The 22100-nt window shown below is 37.2% G+C and overlaps 1 protein-coding gene across 1 annotated transcript; it reads left to right on the plus strand.

The window, feature by feature from the left end:
* Positions 1 to 2086: 2086 nt before the first annotated feature.
* On the plus strand, positions 2087 to 20952 carry LOC120170154 (regulation of nuclear pre-mRNA domain-containing protein 1A-like). The gene is made up of 8 exons (XM_039178156.1): positions 2087 to 2182; positions 3950 to 4055; positions 5892 to 6139; positions 18502 to 18657; positions 18807 to 18963; positions 19625 to 19764; positions 19861 to 19896; positions 20046 to 20952. The coding sequence occupies exons 2-8, from the start codon at positions 3977 to 3979 to the stop codon at positions 20940 to 20942; spliced, it is 1713 nt and encodes a 570-aa protein (XP_039034087.1). The 5' UTR covers positions 2087 to 2182; positions 3950 to 3976; the 3' UTR covers positions 20943 to 20952.
* Positions 20953 to 22100: the final 1148 nt, after the last annotated feature.

Here is a 22100-nt window from a genome sequence, read left to right on the forward strand (position 1 = left end):
TTCCACTACCTAAGCTCCTCACTTAGGATTTTTCAACAAATTCACTAATTTGTTATTTCTTTTTCAAAGATCAAGAGATAACATTTACACTCTATATCTTTTCACTTGGCTAAGATAGAATAAATCCCCTTTTACAAAAGGTAAAAATAAGTAAATAATAAACCTCTCAAAGGTAGGGTGTTTACAAATTTAGCTCACTAAAAATACAAATATTTACGAGAGAGATAAAATAAGATTGGAAAACTCTTCTCTTGTGTTTGATTGCTTGGATAGGTGTTCAAACCTTTCTTCAAGTGTCCTCAACTTGTATTTATATGTTGGAATGAAGTTGTGGTCATTTATAGCCGTTGGGGATAATTTAGAGCCGTTTAGGGATGTTTTATCTGTAAAATAAAACTGCCCAGTACAGAGGATATCGATACTCCTAAAGGAGTATCGGTACTACCTTTGTTATTTTTAAATCGACTAGTCGTTGGGGCCTAATGGTATCGATACCCCTTTGGGTATCAATACCATTTTTGTATTCTGGAATTTGAGCAATGCTAGTAGTATCGATACTACCGAGTGAGTATCGATACTTTTCTTACCTTTGGTATCGGTACCATATGAACAATATCGGTACTGTTTATGAGGTATCGATACTGTAAGAACAATATCGATACTTCTTGTTCAGAAAAACATTTTGTGCTAAATTCCAAGTTAAATAGACTTTGAATTATTTTTGAAAACTTTGAATAAATTCAATTCAAGTCCAAAAACATTTTGCCTTAATTGTTATATCAAGATATAGTTCAACAATCTCCCCTTTTTGATATAACAAAACATTTGAAAAATATGTTTCTTTTTAATAATTTAAAATAGCAAAAATTAATTAAGCATGATTTAATGTGATATCATAATTCAAAGAGTGCACTGCTCTTTGCTTTGGCGTCTAAAGTTAAGATGTACCTTCCTGATCGTGCCAAGTGCTCTTTAACGTTCTCATTTTTTATTTTCCTTTTGAGTTAATTGCATCATAGTCCCTAAACTATAACTCTCATTTTAAATTGATTCTTAAACTTTTAAACATTCCAATATCCTAAACTATGAATTATTTTAAATTAGTCTTTAAACTTTTAAACAGACCAAATTCATCCCCAAATGATGAATCTCATTCTAAATTGGTCTCCAAACTTTTGAATCTTTTAATTTCATCCCCAAATTCATCAAAATATGTAATTAGTTTCAACCATAGTTTAACCTATTTTTTTCAAACATGTAATAATATATCTTGGCCTAACGATTTTATTAACAAGGGATGTGATTAGTATATATATATGTATAATTTGGGATGAAATTGAAATGTTTAAAAAGTTTGGGTACCAATTTAGAATGAAGATCATAGTTTGAGGTAGGGGTGTTCAATCGGTTAATTCGGTTAACCGACCGAAACTGAATTACCCAAAGTTTATTAACTGAATTTTCCCCTTTAACAGATAACTTAACCAATTTTTTTTGAAAAATTAACCAGACCGAACTAAGTTCGGTTAATTGGTCGATTAATCGAAATAATCGAAATTAGAAATAATATATAAATATTATATATTATATATTTAATTTTTTTAGTTAATTCAGTAGGTTAATTCGGTTAGTTAATTCTATTAAAACAAAAGTTTAAACACCCCTAAAACTAAATAATATATATAATATATTAAAAATTTAATAATTTCAGTTAATTAACTGATTTTGAACCGAATTAATTGATAACCGAAGTTTAAAAAAATCATTAACCGTTAACCGATTGAATCCAAAATTAACCGACCAAAATTTTGCTTTGGTCGGTTAATTCAGTTTTAACCAAATTATGAACACCCCTAGTTTGAGGATAAATATGAAATGTTCAAAAGTTTGAGGGCTAATTTAAAATGATAGTCATAGTCTAGGGATTAAATTATAATTTTTAAAAGTTCATATATCAATTTGAAATATATGTCTTAACTGAAGGACGTGTGTAGGCAATTAACTCCTTTTACTTTTAAACAACCACGACATGTTTCCTCGTCTCTCTCTTTCCCATTCCCTCCTTTGCCCTAAAAATATAAATAATTGAATTGAATAAATAAGGGCTTCTTTATTCACAATATTTTCAGGGTTTTTCTTTTTCTAAAAGTACCTACTTTTCTACTCTTCCAAGTAATCTCAGGTTCGTTCTTTACTTGTTATCGTAATTGAATTGTTTTTTTTATTATTATTTTCTTTCTGCTTTGCAAATCAGTTGTTATCATTTTTGAATTCTTCGAACCCTGGAGTTTCTATTGGGTTGCTAACAAAATAAGTAGAAGTAGAATTGGAAGCTTTGAAATATTGGGAGTTGATATCAGCTCCGTGAAGATTTTTTTGTATTAGGCACAGTTGAGATTCCTTTTTTTTTCTTCTTTTAATTTATTTGTATTAATTGTAAAATTCAATTGTTTTAAATTGAATCTTTCTGATTAGTTTCAATGAGAACATTTTTTAGTTTTTATAATTAGCCAAAAGTTTTTATAGTTGGAAAGATTTTGCCGATGTTATTGAACACTAGAAGAAATGCGTCTGAACAATCAATATAGTTAATGGACAACAGTTAGTAATTAGATAAGGTATTTTCTTATAAATTATAATATATGGAGAAAGTGAAAACTATAGCTGGAAATTTGTTTTCTACTGACCTAGTTTTTGAGAATACTAACTATATGACTAGTTCTGTGGTCTTGGTGGGATTCAGAGCACGGTATAAGTTTCTGAAATCTTGAGGAAAGGTTTTGTGATTAATGGGTTGTATTCTTTCATTGAAAGAGAAGGAAGGTGATACTAATTGTTAATTTCATTTCTGGGAAAATTTTGAGTTGTTGCCCTATAAAAAGTCTTGGTATATTGTGTTTGGGAAATCAATCTAGTTGGGAGTTGGGGACACCTTAAAATATTTGATGGAAGGAACGTGGAAATTTTGCGGTTTTGCCTACTTAGGTATTGTGGTGGTTAGGACTGGAATTTAGGTTTGTTTCTGTTTTAGGAATAAGGTTACAGTTTAGTAACTATTAGCCATTGGATTAGTTGAGATGTAGGAATTGTTGGATCGAAAGGTCTGGCTAGTGGGAATTGATATGGAAATAGGCAACAATTAGGTTTGAAAGTCGCAAGAGATGTAATGTGATTATTTTGCTAGAAGGGAAGTTGCTCAATATTAACGCTGTAGCAAGAGCAAAAAAGATTAGATAGGGAGGGAAAGCATAATCACAAAGAGGATGCATTTAATCCGACCAGTTGTCTATTTCATATCATTCATGATGAATTTCAAGTTCTATAAGTTGTTACATGTAATGTTAAAGCATGGTAAACTGTAAATTAGAAAGTTCAACATGCTTTAAATGAATAACTAACATTTTTCATGGTTGATACAATGCATGAGATCATAAATTAAGGAAACAAATTCTTGAAATGCTAGAATTGCATTCAGGGTTATCAGTGGAGTAATTCACTCTCTTGCCTTCCTGATGACTGCTAAGAAAAAGTTGGATGCTTGTTTAATGCTTGAGACATGGGTTCTGAATAGAATTTAACGGTTGACTAGAAGCCTTTAGCGAACTTCATCATTTGGGATTTTAGGGCTCCTTGATATTTCTTTGGCATAGGGAGTTAATAGCTATTTTTGCTTGTTCTTCTGAATGATATTTGTATTTAATTGATATATAAATGTTGGAGAAAGGTTAATTATAACTTGAATCATATGTGAAATAACTTGTCCTTGTATTTCTGGTCAAGATGCGAATTATTCCTCTTGCATCATTGTTTCCATGAAATATAAGTGCTTTTTTTTTCTTGTTTGACCTCAAGTATTTTTGAAGAATGTTTTTTCCATTTTAGTATGCTTTTTCTCTGTTACTTTTTGCTCCCTTTTTAAATCTGCATCACTGAAGGGGTTTCTCTACAGGCTATGTAAAGCTCATTAAGCAGCAAGATGAGCAATGAAGCTTTTGATGGGCAGATACTGACTGAGAAACTGACAAAACTAAACAATTCGCAACAAAGCATTGAATGTATCCTACAGCTTCAAGCTTAATTAGAAGTTTTTATTTTATTTTATTATTATTATTATTATTATTATTATTAAGAAAAATAGTAATGCTGGAATAGTCTCTCACTTCCTAAGTGCTATATGATTACAGGGACACATCTGATTACTGAAATCTGGTGTAATTCTAAAGTTCATATTTGAATTTTGAAGAACAAGTATCTTTTGTTTATTTTATTCCTTTAGTTAAGTGTATCTCTCTTCATATAAACCAGCGTTAATGTATGTGACTAGGCATTGCACCTTATCACTTGCAACAAAAGCTCTTTAAAACCTTTTGTAGACAAGATCCATTTGATCAAGTGCATGTTTTTTTTGTTTAGACATGTTTTTGTAAGGCGGTAGGCGCAAAATGTAACAGCCTGACTTAAATTCTCTTAATCCTTATTTGTACGTTTACTAATAAAAGCGGGATATCAAACATTGTTTCTCAATATTTGATTATTCAGCAACAAACATGTGATAGTAAGAAAGTTATGCATATTGACTAACAAAAGAAAAAGGTACGTTTTGCATGTTTTGTATTATAAGGCGAATCACCCTTTAGATTTTATCATAATTTTTCATCTTAAGCTTATTTTTTTATATATGCAACATTTATACAAAAATATACACGAATACATATTGCACTGTAATTCACTCAAGCTAGTCTCTCTCTGCCTTTTTTTTTCTCTTCTTCGCATTGGGCTTCAAGCAATATAAAAGTTCTAGGACCTGGACTCCTACTGTGCATCTTGCACCCTTGACAACAGTGATATAAATATGGAACTTTACTTGTAAATTTTATCGAGAATATACCATGCATCTTTTTCCATTATGATGTATTTTGTGTGTATTTAATCTAATGTGATGCTTTTAGATCTATCAAGTATGGTATCAGGTATCCCTTAATTTTTGCTAAATGTTTCTGTTATCTTACTCTCTAGTCTTGCTGTGCATGAATTCTTTATGACATGACTGCACGGACTGTTCTTTTTTATATTAGGATTGTTTGTAGTTTCTTTAGTTTTAGTTCATAAGACATTTTTTTATCGGTTTTGCTTTTGGGACATTGTTTTTGCATCTTGTTTATCCATTTTGTTTTTGGTTCAAGAGAACTTTGATTTGAATTATGCTGTTTTATGTTGCTTATGTCAGTTTCTTTTAGGATGAGGAGTATTACTCTAATATACATGTTTCATATAAATGTAAATGAGAATCAGTAATTATCTGCAAATACTAATTTTGTTTGAGATATGTGATCTACCATTGTGCCTACAAGCCTTAGATCAATGCTTTTAGGAATTCTTGGTGATTCTGATGTTATTGCCTGTTTGTTTTGCGAGGGGCCTGTTATTGACATCATCATTAGTTTTTAAATTAATTTGAGTCTGGTCTTTTGTTTTGTCTTCAATTGGAAGTCATGTAACTAGATTTTCTGCAAAGATAGCAAAATGTTGTTATATATGGTAATTTAATCCTTTTAAGCTGGTCAATTCCTCAAAACATTTCCACAAGCTACTTTTAATTCATAGGTACACATCCTCAAAACATTTCCACAAGATACTTTTAATTCATAGGTACACAATATGATTATTTATGATTCCTTGTTTGGTCTAGAATAAAAAGCTATTGGCACGACGGAAGTCTCTCAGCATAATTTCTCACTTAGTCGATAATCTCTAGTAAGAAAGAATGGTTATTGGATGAATTGGAAAATTTCCACAAAAATGTAGCATTTTCACTTAATTGAAAACCTCCTGTATTTCTTATATGCTACTACTTATTGTTTTTAGCATGCATTTCCTTCACATTTCTTCAGCATTGTCTCGTTGGTGTATTACTCACCGGAAGAAGGCAAAACAGATTGTTGAAACATGGGACAAATTGTTTAACTCTTCCCAGAAAGAACAACGCGTTTCTTTTCTGTATTTAGCTAATGACATTTTGCAAAATAGTAGGCGAAAGGGAAGTGAGTTTGTAAATGAATTCTGGAAAGTTCTTCCTGCTGCTCTCAAACATGTGTACGAAGAGGGTGAAGAGTATGGAAAGAAAGCTGTAACCAGACTGGTAAGATTTTCATTCAATTTTGAGCACTTTTCTTTCTGTAGCTTTATCAAATGGGTCAGCTACTTCAGGTTTTGAGTTCTGGTCTGGTGCTGTGATAACATTTTCTTTTCTAATGGATGCCCTCTGTCACATTTCCAGGAAGTTAATGGCTTGAATGCAACAAGATTGTTACTTTTGATTAAATTTGGTCCCTCATTTTGCTTTCTCTTGACATTTGATGTATTGCTGGCATCAACAGTTTTTAGTCCACTTTCATGTGGAACCAGTCGACATAATGATCAATCTGGGCTTTGTTTGTTTGTTTATTTATAATAATCTGGGTTTTATTACTTAGTGGCGTTCTTGCATTTTGTTTTCTTTTTCTTTGAAGTGGCTTTATTTGGTGGAATGGCTATTGTAATAAATTCTGGGATAGTGTAGTTAGCTGTTTGGTGATGAAATTTTTTATTATAACTTCAAATAGGCAAAAAGTTGTATTTCTAATGGTGATTAATTGCACCCAAAATAATATTAATGGTAAGATGTTTTCTTGGAAGCTCATGTAGATTATAATCTCTTTGATTTGAAGAATATGATTCTGTGGTCCTTGTGGAACTATTGTCACAATTTTGCCTAGGATCTTGGTATTACTAATTGTTGCCTGTATTAGTTACCTCTCTTCTTAAATGGCAGTAGTAACTTTCCTTGTGTAATGCGAATGAGGCCTTTTCCCATCAATCATCACATTTGTCCACTTTGAGAGTCAGGAGGATCTTTTGCAAGCAGTAGCAAAGGTCGATAATGCGATGATTGATGGGAAGAGAGTTTCAGTTAGGGAGGTGAAGTATCAGAGGTCGGCAAGAGGGAAGTTGGAAAGAGGGAAGACGGAAAGAGGGAAGAATCTGATTGGTTCAAAAGCTAAAGGGGCTAAGCAGAGGACTGAGACCCAAACAAAGAGCCTTGAAGGTAAAGGTACGGTGTTTAAAAAGTTTCATGATGGGAGCTTTTATCGTGATAAGCTGGTGGGAAATAAGAAGTTACCAGTAGGGACTCTCAATAGCTTGACGAGTGGCAGAGTTGCTTTGAAGAATCCCTACTATGTCTTCATCCCTGTGGAGGAGCGATGTTGGTTAAAGAGGTCGCTGACTGTCATTCATAAACAATCGTATAATGTGGAACTAATTCAGAAAGCTCTACACAGTGATGGTATAAACGCAAAAGTGGCGAGCTGGGGGTATGCTAGGAACTTATGTTTAGTCACTTTCCTATCGGAAGAAGAGAAATGAAAGCTTTGAAAGAAAAAGCTCTGGAGTTAAATTTCTGATTCGATTGGTTGAGGTCAGTTTCCTCAGATGGGGGTGTTCCTTTGGCGTTTTGCGAAGTGTCGTTAATTGAGTACCCCTAAATTGTTGGAATGAAACCTTTTTCTCCAGTATGGCTTCAAGGTGGGGGGAATTAGTGGAGATCAAGAAGGAAACACTGCTGAAGTTGGATTGCAGAGTAGCTCAGATGGTTTTTAGGGCGGCTAGTCCTTTTGATTTTCCGGAATCGATATCCATCAACACTAATGGTAGGTTGTATGTGATAAAGATTAAAGTATAGATATCAAATGATGCTTTTCCTGAGATATTGAATGGAGAGAGTGATGGAGAGCCTTCAGATGAATACGGATCATCGGAGAACCGTTCTGATGATGGAGGGGCCTTGAGGGATTGGGAAATCCAATAGGCAGGAGCGTTGTCTCTGGAGAGAGGAGACACGGATTCAAGAGATTTCAACATGTGGCATGGAGGCTTTCGTTCCTGGAGTTAATGGTGCAACTGATACAAGGCTAATTAATTTGGTGGGGATTGATGAAGAGAGGCAGGTTAATTGTGCAGTTCCTATACCGCAAATTCTATTGGGGATAAATGAAGTGGATTATGGGTTGGCAAGGGGAATTAATAGCGGTCAGATAGGCCCAATTCTGGTAGGGAGAATGTGGAGAATATGCGGGCTGATCCAAGAACAAGCAAAGGTGGACATTTTCAACGTGGGTCTCATAGGAGATCCAGTTCTTTGGATTCTCTAAGTAGTAATGGTAATCATATGAGGGGTTCAGGCGGTTCTCGAAACAATAATATTAGATTGGGCGAAGATTCAATTTCTCCTTGTTCTCAGAGAAGGGATCTTTCTCCAAATCGTGGTCACACTGTTGAAAATTAAAGAACAAGTTGGGCTGCTAAGTAGCAGCCGGCTGCTAAAACAAATTGGGGAGGGGGGCTGCCCAAAATATTTTTATTTTTAATTACAATATTAGTCCCTAAGTTTTAACTATAAATACCCTAGCTCATTTAGCTTCAAAATCATCCCAAAATCTTCCAGTTCTCTCTCAAGTGTGTTTTGTAAACACTTGTAATTTTTCTCTTCAGTAAAAGATCTGCAGCAGTCCGGAGACGTAAGCACAATTGGCTGAACTCTGTTATCAATTTTTCGGGTATTATTTTCCGCTTTTATTTCGTATTCTCACTAATCTGGCTATAGGGAAATTACTTGTTCTCGTTATATTTCCTAACAACTGGTATCAGAGCTTTTGGTTGTGAATTTTGTCAATTTTTCTGCGGGGTTACTATTCACGTGAATAGTGAATTTCGTGAACAGTGAAATTTTGTCGGCGATACGAATTTGTCGACGGAGGTGTTCAAATACACGGCGGTTCGCAGAAATTGTCAAAAACGATTCAAAGAAACCAGATTCGAGTGGGAGCGATGGCTGCAGACGAAGGGAAGGTGAAAATTGAAAAGTTCGATGGTGCGGACTTTGGCTTTTGGAAGATGCAGATCGAAGATTTTCTGTACCAGAAAAATCTATATCAACCCCTCTCAGGAAAGCAACCAGAGGGCATGAAGGATGAAGATTGGGCTCTTCTCGACAGACAAGCCCTCGGAGTTATCCGACTGACGTTATCCCGCAATGTTGCTTTCAACATAGCAAAGGAAAAGACCACGACGGGTCTTATGGCGGCTCTCTCCAGTATGTATGAGAAGCCATCGGCCTCAAACAAAGTTCATTTGATGAGGCGATTATTTAATTTGCAGATGACGGAAGGGGCATCGATGGCACAACACCTAAATGAACTCAACACAATCACAACCCAGTTGAGTTCAGTGGAAATTGAATTCGATGATGAAGTTCGAGCTTTAATTCTCTTATCATCTTTACCAGACAGTTGGAATGCTACTGTTACAGCAGTCAGCAGTTCGTCGGGAAACAGCAAATTAAAATTCGACGATGTTCGGGATCTGGTACTGAGCGAAGAAATTCGACGGAGAGAATCGGGTGAAGCATCAACCTCCTCAGCCTTGCACACGGAGTCCAGAGGGAGAACTTCAGAAAGGAATTCAAATCGTGGCAGATCGAAATCCAGAAGGGGAAAATCAAGAACAGGAAATAAAGATTTTACCTGTTATAATTGCGGCAAGAAGGGTCACTTTAAAAGAGACTGTCGAGCACTGAAGAAAGATACCAGCACACAAGGATCTGCCAACATGACAGAGGAGACAGGTGATGCCATGATTCTAAGCGTCAACAGTCCGATTGAATCATGGATCTTGGATTCAGGGGCATCTTTCCACTCCACGTCATGCCAAGAAATCATGGAGAACTATGTCAGTGGTGATTTTGGGAAGGTTCATCTTGTTGATGATGAAACCTTGAAGATCGTCGGAAAAAGAAACATCCGACTAAAGGTGCCAAACCAGACCACCTGGAAGCTGACAGGAGTGAGACATATTCCTGGTCTCAAAAGAAATTTGATTTCTGTAGGACAGCTTGATGGAGAAGGATACAGTACAACCTTTTCAGGCTGTGAATGGAAGATTACCAAAGGAGCACTCGTCATTGCTCGTGGTAAGAAGACTAGTACTCTCTATGTAACCTCAAATTTAGAGAATATCATTGCAGTAGCAGATGCTGATGGAAAATCAAACCTATGGCACCAAAGGCTTGGCCATATGAGCGAGAAAGGAATGAAGATACTTCTGTCAAAAGGGAAGTTGCCGGATCTAAAGAATGTAGATGTCGGACTATGCGAGGATTGCATCTTTGGCAAACAAAAGAAAGTCAGTTTTGCAAAGATTGGCAAGACACCCAAGGCAGAAAGGTTAGAATTGGTTCATACTGATGTATGGGGACCATCCCCAGTTCCATCTCTTGCAGGCTCACTATATTATGTCACCTTCATTGATGATTCAACAAGGAAGGTGTGGGTTTATTTTCTGAAGAAGAAATCAGAAGTCTTCGATATCTTCAGAAAATGGAAGGCCATGGTGGAAAATGAGACTGGTTTGAAAGTCAAGCGGTTGAGGTCTGACAATGGAGGAGAGTACAGAGACAGTAGATTCAGAGATTTCTGCGCAAACAATGGGATCAAGATGGAGACAACAGTTCCCAAGACACCGCAACATAATGGTGTAGCAGAGCGCATGAACAGAACTCTGAATGAACGTGCCAGAAGTATGAGGATACATGCCGGCTTGCCCAAATTTCTATGGGCTGAAGCAATCAACACTGCAGCTTACTTGATCAACCGTGGGCCCTCAGTTCCTTTGGATGGCAGAATACCAGAGGAAGTTTGGAGCAAGAAAGAAATAAACCTTTCACACTTAAGAGTGTTTGGTTGTATTTCTTATGTACACATAGACTCTGCTGAAAGAAGTAAGCTTGATGCTAAGTCCAACAAATGTGCCTTTGTTGGTTATGGCGGTGATGAGTTCGGTTACCGGTTTTGGGACTACGAAAATCGAAAGATCATCAGAAGCAGAGACATCATTTTCAATGAAAATGTGATGTACAAAGACAGGTCAACCGCAGAATCAAGTAATACCGAGGCTGAAACAAAGGAATTTGCTGAGTTCGAGGAGATTTCTGGAAATGATGTTTAGATCAGTCCTGAAGCAATTCAAGAGGAAGAACCAGGCACACCAGAACTGAGACGCTCCTCCAGAATTCCTAAACCAACCCAACGGTATTCACCTTCTTTACACTACTTGTTGCTGACTGACAATGGTGAACCAGAGTGTTATGATGAAGCAATGCAAGTGGAGGATTCAGTCAAGTGGGAGTCTTCCATGAAAGATGAGATGGACTCGCTTATGTCAAATCAGACGTGGGAATTAGCTGAATTACCACCAGGCAAGAGAGCGCTCCATAACAAGTGGATTTACAGGATCAAAAAAGAGCACGATGGGAGCAAACGTTACAAAGCAAGATTGGTTGTCAAAGGCTTTCAGCAAAAAGAAGGTATTGATTACAATGAAATTTTCTCTCCAGTCGTGAAACTGTCTACAATCAGACTGGTGTTGAAAATTGTAGCTGCAGAAAATTTACATCTTGAGCAGTTAGATGTAAAGACAGCTTTCCTTCATGGAGATTTGGAGGAAGAAATCTATATGAGGCAGCCAGAAGGCTTCATAGAGGCAGGCAAGAAAAACCTGGTATGCAGGTTGAAGAAGAGCTTGTATGGTTTAAAACAAGCTCCTAGACAGTGGTACAAGAAGTTCGATAGTTTCATGGGTAGTAGTGGTTTTACCAGATGCCAAGCAGATCATTGTTGCTACATCAAGAGGTTCGACAACAACTTCATTATTTTATTATTGTACGTTGATGACATGCTCGTTGCAGGCTCAGACATGCAAGAGATTATACACTTGAAGCAAAAATTGTCGAAGCAGTTTGCTATGAAGGATCTGGGCGCTGCAAAGCAGATTCTTGGGATGAGGATCAAGAGAGACACAAAATCGGGGACTTTGATGTTATCACAGGCTGAGTACATCAACAAAGTACTCTCCAGGTTCAACATGCAAGATGCTAAACCAGTAAGTACACCTTTAGGTGTTCATTTCAGACTCTCCAAAGAGCAGTCACCAAAGACGGAGGAAGAACGTGCACACATGGTGAAGGTGCCGTATGCCTCAGCAATTGGAAGTCTGATGTATGCCATGGTTTGTACCAGACCAGATATTGCTCAAGCAGTGGGAGCTGTTAGCAGGTACATGAATAATCCAGGCAAAATACACTGGGAAGCAGTCAAATGGATCCTCAGATATCTGCGAGGTACCACAAACAAAGCACTTTGTTTCAAAGGTGGAGATACGATACTGACAGGCTATGTAGATGCTGGCTTAGCCGGAAATGTTGACATCAGAAGAAGCACTACAGGGTATGTCTATACTCTAGGAGGAACCGCAGTGAGTTGGGTTTCTCAACTACAGAAGATAGTTGCTCTCTCCACAACCGAAGCAGAATATGTCGCTGTTACGGAAGCCAGCAAAGAGATGGTCTGGCTCCAAAGTTTCTTGGAAGAGTTAGGCAAGAAACAAGAAAACAATGTCTTGTATTGCGACAGTCAAAGTGCTATCCATCTAGCGAAGAATCCGTCTTTTCATTCCAGGACGAAGCACATACAATTGCGATATCATTTTATCCGGTCTCTTCTGGAAGATGGGATTTTGAAACTTGAAAAGATCAGTGGAGCTCAAAATCCAGCAGACATGTTAACAAAGACGGTAACTACGGACAAACTGAAGTTGTGTTCAGCTTCAGTTGGCATGCTAGAATAAAAGACCAGAAATACTGCTGCATCGATCGAGGTGTGAAGACAGATTGAAATCAGTCTTCAAGTGGGAGATTGTTGAAAATTAAAGAACAAGTTGGGCTGCTAAGTAGCAGCCGGCTGCTAAAACAAATTGGGGAGGGGGGCTGCCCAAAATATTTTTATTTTTAATTACAATATTAGTCCCTAAGTTTTAACTATAAATACCCTAGCTCATTTAGCTTCAAAATCATCCCAAAATCTTCCAGTTCTCTCTCAAGTGTGTTTTGTAAACACTTGTAATTTTTCTCTTCAGTAAAAGATCTGCAGCAGTCCGGAGACGTAAACACAATTGGCTGAACTCCGTTATCAATTTTTCGGGTATTATTTTCCGCTTTTATTTCGTATTCTCACTAATCTGGCTATAGGGAAATTACTTGTTCTCGTTATATTTCCTAACACACACCTTAAGAAGGAGTGTGTCAATGGGTAGAACTGGGTGCAAATCCTTTATTAGAGTCTATAGCAGAAGCAGAGGAAGGGGAATTTCGAGAGAGAAAAAGCAGGATCGTTCGAAGTCTCCAAGACAGTGTCCGGATGTGGATGAAGAAGTCCAGGCAAGCTGGGAAGTTAGCAATGTGATTGGTGTAACTTTTCGAGGAGGTAAAAAAGCCTTTATGAAAAAGGCGAATTCTGTGATAGAGGAAAGGAGGAAGGGGTGAGAATTGATCTCCGGTGGTTGTCAGGTTATTTTCTTATTTTCTTTGTCAAGTTTATGTATTTTATCTTGGAATGTGAGGGGTTTGAGGAGAAGAGAAATGGAAAGGGCTGTGAGGAATTTTATTATAGGGAAAAAACCAGTGTTGATGTTTATCCAAGAATCAAAGGTGGAGGCTGTCAATCCTTCCTTACTAAGGAGATTAGGAGGGAATTTGCTGAGAGGATATGTGGTGTCTCATGAGGTTGAATCAACAAGGGGCTTGATAACGTTATGGGACGAAAGTAAGCTGGAGGTGGAAACTAAATGTGCTCAGGAGATGTTTATTGCAGTTAAAGGTAACTTAAAAGAATTGTCCGTTAAATGTTGGTTTATTAATGTGTATGGGCCATCAATAGATTCGGAGAAAGAATCTTTCTTCGAGGCGTTGTTGTCTTTTGTGCTACAACTAGATTGTCCTATTTGTTTGGGAGGTGATTTTAATGCATACCTATCACAAGAGGAGAAAATGGGGAGAAATCAGAATAGGTTCTCGATGAGAATTTTTAATGAGTTCGTGCACAGGACTAATCTGAATGATCTTGCTTTGTTGGGTGGGAACTTCACTTGGTGTAACAACAGGGAAATTTCTACTTTTGTTAAATTGGACAGGTTTCTGTAGATCCGAATTTCTTATCGGTGTTTCCAATGCTAAATATGAGTATGCTCCTGAGATCTTTATCCGACCATAATGCAATTATTCTAGAAAGTAAAAGGTCGAATTGGGGGCAGAAGCCATTTAGATTGTTTAATTATTTGTTAGAGGATGAAGGTTTTAAAGAGAAAATGGTAGAGGAATTTCAGAAAGTAAGGATGGGAAGCAGGAGAAAAGGGATTTTCAGTCTTCTAAACTGCTCTAAAGCGGCAATCAAAAAGTGGTCTAAAGCCAGCCTTATCAAAATGTAAGGGTCCATTTCGGAGCTGGAAAAATATATTGACACGAAAATTGAAATGCAGCAGGGATTCTATTCCGTATCTATGGAGTCTTTGGTTATGGCTAGAAAGAAGATTTGGGACCTGTATAAAAAAGAGGAGCTGGTTTGGCTGCAGAAATCACGAGTGAAATGGTGTTTAGAGGGCGATTGTAACACTAGATTTTTCATGTGTGCTGCAAACAGAGGAAGGGTGAATGCCATTAAAGCGTTGAAAGTGGGTGGTCAGTTAACGACGGATCCTGAAGTTATTAAATCAAGCTTTGTAAATTTTTTCAAAGAAGCTTACAGTATTAATCCTACAGTTGAGGTAGAGGCATTGGATTTCAATTTCTCCAAGATTTCAGTGGAGCATAAATCGTTCTTGGAGATACCATCTTCGAACGGAGAAGCTTCGAATGCAATTTCGTCCTCAAATAGTAACAAAGCCCTGGGGCTGGATGGATTGACAATGTGATTCTTCAAAAAGTTCTGGTCAAATTTAAAAGTGAAAATATTGAGGTTTTTCAGTGATTTTTATGTGGGAAAAAGATGGGATAAAGGGGTAAACCACTCTTTCATTACCCTTATCCCGAAAAAGACAAGTTCGAAAAGTATTAGAGGATTTTAGACCGATTAGCCTTGTCAGAGGTATTTATAAGATTTTGTCGAAGATATTATCTAGGAGATCACGACAATGTATGGATTCAGTTGTTGGCCTTTCCCAATTCGCCTTCATTCCGGGGAGGCATATTATGAACTGTTCGTTTATTGCGATCGAGGGGATTGATTGTTGGAGAAGGAAAGGCCTTGAAGGAATAACATTCAAGGTTGACTTCAAGAAAGTGTATGACTTAATTGATTGGAGTGTACTGCTGAAAATCATGGATAGTATGGGGTTTGGGCAGAGGTGGAGATCTTGGATGAAAATGTGTGTGTCTACGGCTTCAATTTCGGTTTTAGTGAATGGTTCTCCTTCGGATGAGTTTCGGATTGCGAGGGGTCTTCGACAAGGTTGCTCTCTTTCTCCTCTTCTTTTTAATTTGGTTGGTAAATTATTGAGCTTGATGTTGTCGAAGGCTGTGTTGTTAGGCTTGTTTAGAGGATTTGAGATTGAAAGTCTGGGTAATTCCTTTTAAGCTATCTCACCTCCAATTTGCAGACGATCTATTAATCTTTTGAAACGCTTTGATCAGAGTTGAAGAATGTGAGTAGGGTGCTTTTGATCTTTGAGATGATGTCTGGCTTGCAAATTAATTTATCGAAGAGCAGATTATTCGGAATCAATGTGAATGAAGGGGTCCTTAGTGAGTGGGTTTCTATAATAGGGTGTACAATGGGTTCTTTTCCAACAAATTATTTGGGGTTATCTCTTGGGTCGAAGAAAAATTCAACATCATTATGGGACCCGGTTATTCAAAAAATTTACAAGAAATTGGCTGGGTGGAAGGCAACTTCTTTGTCTATTGCTGGTAGAGTTGTGTTGATAAAATCGGTTCTTTGTTCCCTGCCGGCATATTTCATGTAAATTTTCAGAATGCCAAGTTGTGTATTGAATAGGCTTAATTCAATTATGGCGAAATTTCTTTAGGGGGATTTGATTGCCAAAAGCAGAATTCATTGGGTTAACTGGTCTACCGTTTGCAAGCCTAAGGCTTTGGGAAGGCTTGGGGTTCCTAATTTAGAGCTTATGAACAGAGCGTTATTGGGAAAATGGACGTGGAAATTTGCTAATGAGAAAAACTCTTGGTGGAAAAGGATTATTTGCTGCAATAACAAAATTGATCCTAATTCAATGTGGTTGGGAAATGTGGTTGGGAAATTCGGCCTCTTACAAAGCATCTTGGATATGGAAGGGGGTTGTTAACAATTGCTGTTCGAATGATGAATTTGGAGTTTGTTTGCGGAGTAATTTTAAAATGAAGGTGGACAATGGGGATTCAATTTTGTTTTGGCATGACGCTTGGCTTGATGGAGTTCCATTGAAAGAGCTTTTTCCAAGGTTGTTCACTCTTTTTCAATTAACAAGGAGGGGAAGTTTGCTGATTTCAGGAAATTAAACTCCTCAGGTTGTTTTTGTTACATTCCAATGAGAAGAAATCTTGCCGATTGGGAGATGCTGCAATGGGATGAACTTATTTCATTGTTGTATAATTTTAATCCCTTGCCTTTGATTGATGACAACTTTGTGTGGTCAGGAGAAGGTGATGGTCGTTTCTCAATTAAATCTTGTCTTAGAATCCTTCTTGACAATTCGGATGACAGTTTTTGGTGGTCAAGACATGTGTGGTCTGGTGTGGCTCTTTCTCGGGTTGAAACTTTTGTTTGGCAGGTGGTGCACAAGAAGGTAGCAGTCAAAGTGAATTTAATTAAACGTGGGGTGCAAGGGATTGAAGATCCATCTTGTCCGTTTTACGGGCTGGCTCAGGAAACTATTTTTCATTTGTTTGTTTCGTGTAAAGTGTCTTGGGGTTTATGGGTGAGCTTTTTGCGGCTTTGGGAGGTCTTTTTTGCTATTCCTGAGTGTCCTGCAGCACTTATTTCCAGTTGGTTTGACCTTGTGTCTCGATCAACCATTTGGGGGTTTATACCAGGAACCGTTTTGTGGTCAATTTGGAAGACGAGGAATGAGATCGTATTTAACAAAGGAAAGTTGAATTTTGAATTGTTATCCTTTCTCTCGAGGTATAGAGTAGCAGCATGGTTTACCTCAAAATTTCCAAAAGTGTTGATTTCTTTGGATAGCCTAGTGGGGGATCCTTCATTAGCTGATCGTGTTTCAAATCTTGATAGGATCCCTTCAAATTTGGTGAGCTGGTCTCTGCCTCCAATCGGTTTTGTTAAAGTGAACGTGGATGGTGCTATGGATAGAATGTGGTTGAAAGGTGGCATCGGAGGGTTGCTTAGAGATGAGAAATGTGTGGTGTTGGGATTGTTCTCTGAGAGAGTTGGTTCTGGCCCCCCATTCTAGCAGAACTGTTGGCAATTAAGAGAGGGTTGTTGCTTTTCTTGGAATCGGGGATGTTTTGGAATCCGATAGTGCTATGGTTGTGGATTGGATCAAGAATCCTGCTGCCACCACCTCGTTGTTCTTATCCATAGTTAAAGATATCGCCTCGATTCTGGTTGATAAAGGTGTTATTGATAGGCATGTGTTGAGAGCAGCGAACTGGGAAGCGGATGAATTTGCTAAGTTGGGGATAAGCTAATTGGTTGGGGTATTTTTGTTGCATTGAGTGTGTTGTATTTGGGGAACTTTGGTCGTTTTTGATAATTTTGTTTTGCTTGCGGTTGGTTGATTGTCTTTAGGATATAGTTTTTATGAGTTTGGTTAGGTAATTGTTGTGTTTCTGTAGTTGTTTATTATAGCTCATTCTTGAGGTGGTAGTCAAGGTTGTTTGGTGGTATCGTATTCTTCTTGTACTTGGATATATGCAATAAAATTTTGAGGCACTCTTTTCCTCCTTCCACAATGTACGTTGAGCCACTCTTGTTGCTTGACGATTATGAAGGAGTTTTTTAATGAGGCATTCCTTTTTATCAAAAAAAAGAACTTTTCTTCTGCTACAACTATACTGATATTTGAGACACCAATAAAGTTTGATGGACCTTAATTTTGCGAGATGTTTTGTTTGTTTTCTATTATTTTTCTCCATTGCTAGAGAAATTTTCTAAAAACTTTTAAAATTTATCGTCTAAAGGTGCCCTTAGAACCAAAAGATATCACATAACACACGGCATTAGGTTTTTTGCATGCTGGCACCTTTACTGTTGTGAAAGATGAAATGCTTTTTTGATTTGTCGAAACTCGTTGATTATAAACATAAGGGCCGACCTGGATATGAATTATAGATTAGGAGCTTTCTCTTGATAGAATAGGGGCTCATTTAGGAAGCTAGAGAAAGTTCTAGTGCTTTATTTAGTATTTGGCCCCATCTATTTTGTACTTGGGAGTTAGGACAGTATATCCTAGTGTGTTTTAGTAGATTATCTTTCGTTTACTGAAAGAGTGTTGTAGTGGTTCATGCTGTTTTGTTATTATTATTTTTACATGTTTTCCCTTTTCTTCCCCTCTTCTCTTGGGTTTCCCACTTTTCCTTCTGGGGTGATGGGTTTGGGGGCTTGTTTGCATGGTAACTGTTAGGTTGACATATGGGAAGAAAGAAAAGTTTTTGGTTCTCGAGGACAGAATCTTAAAGATGAAATGTTTGGGAAGAATCCTCCTGCTGCTGCTGTGAACAATGGAAAAGGCTCAAATCCTATCAAGATAGTTAAGAGGGATGCTCATGCAGTAAGAATTGTAAGAGTTTACCTGTTCAGTTCTCCTTTCTACTTTGATCTATTAATTTGATTCTAGCCATTTTATTTATATTCTTATGACTTTGGACGCTTTCTTGGTCTATTCTTTTGTAATTTTTGATATGTTTTTCTTATTCTTCTTACCATCAGAAATTGGCTGTTGGAGGTCTTCCCGAAAAGATACTAACTGCATACCAATCTGTGCTCGAGGACAATCCAAATGACGATACTGTTTTAAACAAGTGTAATGCTGCTGTACAAAATTTGAGTAAACTTGGGGAAAACGTTGAAAGTAGTTTAGCTCAAGGTATGAGTTCTGCTATGGGATTTCATTTTGTATGCGTACATTTTATTGAGATTTTATTTACCAATAAAATGAAAAATTACTCTCTCTCCGTCTCTTTGTACCAATAGTTTTATTTAAATGTAATTTTATTGAGATCTTTTCACCATTGTAAAATGAATACCGAAGCTGCAAGAACCAGAAGAACATCTGAAGTCAACTCTACATGTGGCAAATTCTTGCTATTTTAGATGTATGAAGATTGAAATCTCATAAGTGCCTGGGATTCTTAATTCTGGAACAGAGGTCTCTTGGTAGGGTGAATTCCTACTTTTGCTAGGCTTTCAAACTATGTTTGCCAGTCGGTCATAAATCATTCTAACATGAAGATACTTCATGGTTTTAGTCTCTCTGAGTCCAATTTTAAAGTTATTTCATGTTACCTCCAAATATTAGAACTGGAACACATGCAATTTAGTATAAGACCCATCTTTCGGCCAAAAGTAAAATCCTAGGAGCACAATTTTTGTGCTTCTCTCTCCCTTATTTATTGATGTGTGTAATTCATTTTTAAAGTAAATAATTTGTTGATCTTGAGGGGTATAGAAGACTCGTTGAAAAATTAAATTATCTTACTGTGACATGTCCTGATATTACTTATGTGCATGTGTTTGATTTTGGTTAGGGAATAAGAATGGATCCGCCTTGCTAGATGAGCTAGAGCAGCAAGAAAACGCTCTCCAACAATGTGTTGAACAACTTGAAAACATTGAAACAAGCAGGGCTGCTTTGATTTTTCAACTTAAAGAAGCACTTCAGGAACAAGTATGCTTTCTTTACTATCATGTCTTCTTGAGTTGGAAATTACAGTTTGCAAATGTTTGTCCTTGTTTAGTACTCAATAATTTAAAGTTTTTTCAGGAATCAAAGCTGGAGGATATTCGTAGTCAGCTGCAGGTAAGAATTTCATTTTACTAACAAATTCTTGAGTTGATAATTTGCCTCAAATAAGATGTTAAAGTTATAGAGTTGTCTGTTAAGATATTCTAAAGCAGAAAATCCGTTTCTATTTTCTCAAAATGAAGTGAATGTGATGATGCCTGCAGGTTGCTCGTGGTCAGATTGATCAAGGAAACAATTTAAGGAACAAGCTGAGTTTACCCCCCTTGCGTGGCCATGTAACTACTACTTCTATTCCTGCAGTTGAGGCTGTAGCTGTGGGTGAACAGAACCTTCCTTTTGCTCAGCCATCCGGCACTCTATCTCAGCCTCATCTTCAGCAACCTTTGACTTCCGTTGTGCCTTCAAAAATGATTGAAGAAGATAACAAGAAAGCAGCAGCTGCTGCTGTTGCTGCTAAGCTTGCTGCGTCAACATCTTCTGCTCAGATGCTTACCTCTGTACTTTCGTCACTTGTTGCAGAAGAAGCTGCCTCTATGAATGGTAGCTTAAATTCCGGTGGGTTTGCATCAGCATTATCAATGTTTCCTCCTGAAAAGCGTCCCAAACTTGAAAAAACAATGCCTGTATCAGATGCAAGCAATTCAGACATCCCCAGCACTACGTATTTTAACCCTCTGCAGCAGCAGGCCATGAACAACATGCCACTTGCACTGTCGACTGGTATGCAACCGGTGTCTCAAGGCAACCAAATTCAAGCTCCCTTTGCTTCTGCTCCACCTCCCTCGCTCTCTCCTGCAAATCCATCAGCTAGTCAATATATGCAGTCAACTGGTATGATGATAGGGGTTATGCCTTATGGATATGGAGCAAACACGCTGCCACCACCACCTCCTCTTCCCCCACATATAGCAATGAATTTAGCTAGGTCTACTTCTCAGCCGCCACAGTCTCAGCCTCCACATCCGCCACAGTCTCAGCCTCAGCAACAGCCACAATCTCAGCCTCAGCAGCAACCAACCACTGGAGGATTTTACCGGCCACCAGGTATTGGGTTTTATGGGCAAAACCCTCAGTCAACGCCACCCGTACCTCGGCAGTAAGCTTCACCCATACCCCGGCAAACCCATACCGATGCCACAGGTCAGCAACGGTGTATTTTCTTGAGAAAATTAAGAATGAGAGAGTGGGCTTGTATAATGTAAATTAGTGAAGAAGTTATAGGCATCAGTTGTCATCATCCCATTGGGTCAACTGAGTTTGTTGTTCTAAAATGTTTCCCTGCAACTCTTAGTTTAGTAATGCTGCATGATAGCTCAGACATAGCCTGTATGTTGATGTACCAAAATACCCTTTTGTCTTAGATGATGGATTTAGAATTTAGGGGGGCAGTGAAATACTTCATAAACAATTTATTTTTGTTTGTTTTATGTATACCTACTACTACTAGTTGGAGGTAAGTTAGAACTTTGTTCCCATTGAGTTTCACTTTACTTTTGCTCCCCTTAATCTCAAATTTTGGGTAAAGTATATAAATGGTCTCTCGACTATAGGACATTGTTTTATTAAGTCGTTTGACCATTAAAAGTTACAAAATAGTCATCTGACTATAGGGTGTTGCTTTGTTGAGTCACTTGACTATTAAAAGTTACAAAATAGTCATTTAATTATTTATATGTTCCAAACTCTTATCTTTTTTTTGTTAAAAATTTACTTCAGTATGAGCTAGATGTTAACATGTTGATTGAGATATGATAGTTCGTTGAGTTTCTGGGATCATATCTTATAATATCCTAATCAATAGGTTTACATCCATTTTAGACTTTCGTTAATTTTTTTAGCGAAAAATGATGAGATTGGAATATGTGAATAGTGGGTGACTTGTTTGTAACTTTTAATAATTTGAGGCCTTAACAAAGCAATATTACATAGCTAGAATACTATTTTGTAGCTTTTAATAGTCGGGGAACTTAATAAAATAATGTCCTATAGTCGTGATCATTTGCGTACTATACCTATAATAATAATAATAATCGAAGTCTGCGGATGCGGGAGGGGATTTTTTTTAGCGAAAGTCTAGAAAAATAGAGTCCAGTTTCAGAAATAAGAAATTTTTAATTCGGATTCAGTCGAATATTCACCAATACAAGAGAGAAATTACAGAAAAACTTTGAAAATATAAGAATTATAAAATTTAAATCGGTTTATGAATTTCAAATTAAATGGGAGATTTAAAAAAATATTTTTTTTTATTTTAATAA

Source organism: Hibiscus syriacus, unplaced genomic scaffold, assembly GCF_006381635.1.
Source record: "Hibiscus syriacus cultivar Baekdansim isolate YM2019G1 unplaced genomic scaffold, ASM638163v2 tig00111772_pilon, whole genome shotgun sequence".
Lineage (NCBI taxonomy): Eukaryota > Viridiplantae > Streptophyta > Magnoliopsida > Malvales > Malvaceae > Hibiscus > Hibiscus syriacus.

Coding starts and splice junctions, on each gene's coding strand:
- LOC120170154 (XM_039178156.1), top strand. CDS start 3,977: ATGAGCAATGAAGCTTTTGATGGGCAGATACTGACTGAGAAACTGACA. Junction 4,056..5,891: donor TTCGCAACAAAGCATTGAAT/GTATCCTACAGC, acceptor ACATTTCTTCAG/CATTGTCTCGTTGGTGTATT. Junction 18,658..18,806: donor ATGCTCATGCAGTAAGAATT/GTAAGAGTTTAC, acceptor TCTTACCATCAG/AAATTGGCTGTTGGAGGTCT.